The 6,000-nt window shown below is 49.0% G+C and overlaps 1 protein-coding gene across 1 annotated transcript in view; it reads right to left on the minus strand.

Moving 5' to 3' along the window:
• NUP210 (nucleoporin 210) overlaps window positions 1-3,497 on the minus strand; it is a 48,904-nt gene extending 45,407 nt beyond the window's left edge. Inside the window, exon 1 of the mRNA XM_072934944.1 lies at window positions 3,277-3,497. Within this exon, the coding sequence (XP_072791045.1) occupies window positions 3,277-3,434 (158 nt within the window). The 5' untranslated portion in view covers window positions 3,435-3,497. The remainder of the gene's footprint in view (window positions 1-3,276) is intronic.
• Window positions 3,498-6,000: the final 2,503 nt, after the last annotated feature.

Here is a 6,000-nt window from a genome sequence, read left to right on the forward strand (position 1 = left end):
AGTGGGCTTGGGCTCTCTGCAAGTACCTGTGCATCCCACAGCTCCAACACCACTCAGCCACTGCATCTCTCCCTTTACTGTTGTGCCACCAGCTCCTCTCCCATGGCAATTACCTCATTACAACTCCTTCAGTGAGGGCTTCAGGAGCACACACAAACCTTTCATTAAGGTGGCAATAAACTCCTCTTCATTTCCACCAGCCCTCACCATGTATCTCAGTTCTACGCTCCATGAAACAATGAAATATGTAAACATATTTGTACACTGCAGATAATTTCTGCTACAAATACCCAGCCATGGAGCGTACCCTGGGGGGAAATGTGTCTTTTTGTGTGTGTGTTCCCATCCTCCCCCAAAAAATGTTATTATGGTATGGCAGGTTTCAAGGAGAAAATTCTGCTTTTGAATGCTTTCATTCTTTCAGGTGTAATTTATGGATTAAGGTGGTTAAAAGACAAATACAGATGCAATATAAATGCTAAATATATCTGCACAGACTGTATTTTATGCCTGAAAATAGTGCCACATACAATATTAACAGATGGAAACACCGTCTGCTTTGAAAACAAAGATTTTTCCAAAAAATAATTTTAATATAAAGGCAACCCAAACTCCAGAAGGCATGAGCATTTTGAAATCCAGAAAATACTTTAGAGCCATGCTTGTAACTTTACCATTACTCCCAATCTGTTGGGATGATGATATAACTTGACCTTTTCCCTCTCAATAGTGCAATTCTCAGACACCACTACAATCACTCTGAAAATATCCTACTTTCAGAGGTAAACTTGAAGGCTGAAAGGGAAGCTGGGAAAAAGTAAGGTCACAACGTGCTATAGACTGATCTTTCAGGAAATTGGACACTTGCCTTTGAATTCTGAATGCTTGAGATGAGTAATGCAAACCTTCAAAAGGTGTCAAGCAGCTATCAGATGCTGCTGTACAACCTGAGCAGCTCCCATAGGCCACCTCTAACCCCTCAATCTCCCATATCCTAAACTCCCAGTCCCCTCTCCAGACACAGAGGGCCTGAATCTGACCATTTCCATTCAAATCTCTGCTTTCATGCATGCAAACACACCTATCATTTCCCAAATGTGAGGAAGAGTCACTCCATCCCAAGCCAGTGCATTTGGTACTCCCTAACTTGTTCAGTTCGACAGCCCATCTCCAGTAACAGCTCCTTCAGACAGGAAGCACAGGTGTCAGCAAGTGGCTGTGCTGCTGCTCCTCCAGACACAATTCCTTCTGTCCCCCCACAGCTCCAGGCCTGCGGGGACAAGGATGCAGAGGGAGAGAGCCCCAGGTGCAACTGCTGCATCTGCTCAGGCACACACACGGCTCCTGCTTCCTCCGGAGGGTTTGCCGAGCACACATCAAGTTTCACAACCCACATCCTGCCAGGCCTTGCAAAACAGAAGTCAATAAATGCTCATTCTACGAGCCACAGAAGATGACAGCACACAGAAGGTGAATTAGGTGTAATTTCCTGAATTCTCAGCCAAAATTCATCTCTGAAGGGCAGAGGGAGAGGATGGAAAAGGATGGCAAACAGCACCAATGGAACATGCTCTGAAGTGCACAAAAATCACTTCCATTGGAGATATGAATGTGGATCAAATATGGCATTTCTCTGGAGAACAATCTTACATCTTTTCATTAGCAGACTTCAGTGAGATTAGCAAAGATCTCCATGCTTCTGACAGCGGGATAGCACCTGGCATGTGCAGGAATGGCTGCAGCCAGCCCAGCATCATCTCACAGCTCACTGGCAAACAGGAAAGGGAGTCCATACTGCCAGATTTCACTAGTGCTTTGATGAGTTCTGGGGTTTAGCTTTATGCAATGTACTTTACCTCACAAACCAAACCCTTTTAAAGACCAGCAGCCTTCAAAAATTTGAGTAAGGAAAGAGAAAAAACCCACACTTCGGAGATTTTCACTAAAGCCGTCCATTAAAAATTAAATTACATGACCACAAGCATCTCATCTAGTAACTTTCATTTAGTTGACTTCTGGGTAAAATTAATTACTGCTCTTCTGCATAAGCATCCTCACAAATATATAAATTGTAACAGACCAAGCAAAGAAACAAAGAGAATTAAAATACAGCCCTTTGAGATCTATTTCAGTAACTGCCACACACAAAAAAACTGAAAACTGCTGCACACAAGGAAGAATCATCCTAGACATACCTCAACTGCTGCTTCTTTTTCAGGTGGGTACCTCCTGCTCATTATTGATTAAGTTACCACTCTAGAGCTCGACAGAAAGGACAAGGAGTTGGCAACATTTGTTCAACATGAAGACTACGATGAGCTTTCTGAATTTCCCATGCTGTGGAATTTGCCTTCAGCCTCTGCGCTCAACACTACCCAGTCCTCCCCCCTGTGCCAGGCAAGAAGGGGGCACCCAGCCAGAAGTTCCTGGAGTACACCCCACGTGCTCAACACTCAGAAAACTGGGAAAGCTTTCACTTTTGAAACTCCACTTCACTATTCCCAGGTGGAGTCTTAAGGGCGCTGTTACCTACACTTGCAGCAGCAGTGAGAGGCTCCCGACTTAGCTATGACTCCTTTATGTCCACAGCCTGAGCTCAGAGCTGTCAGGACCTTAATTACTGAGCACAGCGAAAGAAGGGGTATTTCATTACTGAGCACAGCAAGAGAAGGGGTATTTCATTACTGAGCACAGCAAGAGAAGGGGTATTTCCACAGCAGCAGCACTTTGGGCACTGTCCCCGCACACTTGGGACTGTGGCCATGTGTGTGGCGGCACTGCGGGAGTGCGGGGCAGCAGGGTGAGCAGTGCGGCTGTGGAGGCACAGTGGGCACGGTACGAGGAGCAGCAGGTGGAGTGTGTGTGTGGGGCACAGAGAGCAGCAGCTGGGGGGTGTGGGGTACAGAGAGAAGCAGGTGAATACGTGTGGGGTGTGTGGGTGGGTGCACAGCGGTGAGAGGCACATGTCGGGCACGGAGCCATGGCGGGAAGCTTCCTTTACAAGCAGGGACCTCCTGCCCAGGGCCCGGCCTGCAGACACTGCCCCCCTCCAGCGGGTTGAACCCCCACTGCAGACAACAAACAACCTTTCCCCTTCGGGATCATCTCCATGCCTTCTCCCGCACTGCTGGGCCGCCCAAACCCGCCAGCAGCGAGGTGAGAGCGGTGGGAGAGGGCCCGGCTGCCTGGGAGCCGTCAGGCCCCGCCGCGGGCCGGGGAGCCGCCGCAGGTGCCGGCGGGGGAGAACGGACAAAGGGCGGCGGCACCTGCACTCACCAACGGTAGCAACCCTCGCTGGCCTCTAGCGTGAAGTTGACGCGGCTGCCGCGGGTGAAAGGGAGCAGCACCTTGGGGGTGTTGAGCTTGGAGGAGGCGGTGAGGTGCAGGAGGAGGAGGAGGAGGAGAGGCAGCGCCCCGGGCGCGGGGGGAGCCATGCTGCCGCCAGCGGGACCGTGCGGGGCGCGAAAGAGCGGCGGGAGCGGCGGGGCTGGGCCGGGCTGGGCCGGGCCGGGTGGCTCGGGGGCAGGGCACAGCCTCCCCCCTCCCTTCGCGCCCCGGGGCCGCACCGCCCTCCCTCAGGGGAACTCCCGCGGTGCCAATGGCCAGGCGCCGGCTGTTTGAAAAACGTCCTTTTCTCCGGGCCTAACCCCCAGTGTCTCGTAGGAGTCGTGCTCCAGAGCCTTCCCCTTCCCCGGCCAGGCTCCAGCACCTCAATGTCTGTTATGTCGTGGGTAGCAAAGCTGAACACAGGGTTCGAAGCGTGGCTTCAGCTGAGCCCAGCACGGAGGGACGGTCACTGCCCTGGTCCTGCTGCCACAGCAGTGCTGGAACAAGCCGGGTGCCATTGGCCTTCCTGGCCCCCTTCATGTTCCCCGGACACACTGGTGCTAACAGCTATGCTGAGAAACTCTTCATTCATTACCACAGCATCTCAGAATGGTTTCGGTCAGAAGGGGCCTTAAATCACCGACTCCTGCCCTCACCCTGGGCACCTTCCACAGTCCCAGGCTGCTCCAAGCCCTGTCCAACCTGGCCTTGGGCACTGCCAGGGATCCAGGGGCAGCCACAGCTGCTCTGGGCACCTGTGCCAGGGCCTCTCCACCCTCACAGGGAGGAATTTCTTCTTGACATCTAATCTCAAACCCCTCTCTTTCAGTTTGAAGCCACCCTCCCTTTTCTTATAACCCCAGGCCCTTGCAAATAGCCTCTCCCCATCTTTTTTGTCAATTCCTTAAGGTACTGGAAGGCCACAATTAAGTCACCCCAAAGCTTCTCCAGGCTGAACAAACCCAATTGTCCCAGCCTTTCCTTGTATGAGTGATGCTCCATGTGCGAAGGATCTGCTTGTCCTTACCTATGACAGAAGCATGGTACACGTATGCATCAGGAGAATGGATTTCAGGAAGGTCACATGCATGTTGGAGATCCTTAAAAGATCCTTAGATCCTACCCAGAAGATCAGCTTGCTGTCCAGGGACACGAGCTAAGAGTTTACCCAGCTTTAATTGAGGTGGTATTACCGAAGTTAACCAGTTCTCATTTATTCTAAGCAAGTAAACTTATACAGGACGTTCTCTTTACATAGGAGCACTTTTTGCACTATTTATTCAGCTCATGTTTTGTTTATCAGTACCTCAGCAATGCTGTTCCACTTTCTATCCCAGAGGAATGTGTGCTGCTGGACAGTTCAGTTCTCCCTGCAGCTTCAGTGCATGTATTACTCATTTTCTGATTAACTATCATAAAATTGTATGGTCTGATTTAGAGAAGAGCTGAACTATGCAGCTGCAACTTAAGTTAATAGAGGCTGGGCCTAGAAAGATGTGTGATATTAAAGGTGTTGGCAAATCAAGCTCTTGCACTTTAAATCACTCCCCAAAATACTGAGGGTTGTTTATCTTCTTTACTATTTCTCTCAGTGAAGTTGGAAGCTTTCTTTGTAGACATGTTGGGAAGACTGGGATATTAGGGAGGAATGTATAAAATTGCCCATGGCTAAAGAGTACAATGTGTTTACAGTTAGTACAATTACAACTGAGTAAATAAGAGGTAGATAATGAGTATTTTGCAGCCTGTGTTGTGAATGAGGTGAGGAAATGTCTGTATCCTAATACTTCCTAGCTTTAAAAGCAGAGTGTGCAATCTCAGAATTTATTTCCTTTCTCTCATCAGCAGCAGTGGTGATGAGTATTCAATGTGAGAAGAATAATTTTCCAGTAGCAAATACTTCTTAGACTTGAGTTCTTTTCATAAGGATCAGCAAGGTGCAGTTGGGACCTTAAAGCCTATTGATGAAACATGACAGTGAAGTATTGCAAGTAAACATCCAACACACCTTTCAGTGCATACCTAGTGGTTTTAAGAACAGAGTAAGGCAGGGGACATTGATGAGCAAATCTACAGTTTCCATTATATGGTAAAATTACCAAGTGAATTGTGTGCTCCCTTGAATTGTAAGTCATGCATTGCAGCACTGTGTTAGCATTTCTTTTGGCCAGAGGAGGCTGAGCTGGGGGGCAGCCAGTGCAGTCAGGGTGTGCTCTGAGGAGTCTCCGCCTCAGGGGTAGGAAGGACTCACTAAAACATCAGGGGCTGACTTAGCAGCGTTGCTGCACTGCTCCACTTTTCCTTTCTGCGCTGCTGTGAGATCCATAGGAGTCAGCACAGCCCTCCTGCCAGGACAGACAGTGCAAACACCTCCTCTCAGGGTTTCCCGGTGTGCCGGAGAATGGGAGCAGGATACACCTGCCAGGAATCGGAGGTAATTTTACAGACATATCAATGTACACCTGAGTAAGTCTGATAAAGAACACAAATGGAAATGCCTCGGTCACAAAGAATGAGATTACAGAACGATAAGAGGGAGTGCTTTAATGAGCTGCTTAAGGAGGGAGATAGGCAAACTGTAAATGGTTGCTCCCTAAGAAGCTGAGCCTTTTGTGGAAGAATTTCAGGAGATTTTAGAGGCAATCAAAATACATGCAATAAATAACAAAACAC

This window comes from Taeniopygia guttata, chromosome 12 (genome assembly GCF_048771995.1).
Source record: "Taeniopygia guttata chromosome 12, bTaeGut7.mat, whole genome shotgun sequence".
Taxonomy (NCBI): domain Eukaryota; kingdom Metazoa; phylum Chordata; class Aves; order Passeriformes; family Estrildidae; genus Taeniopygia; species Taeniopygia guttata.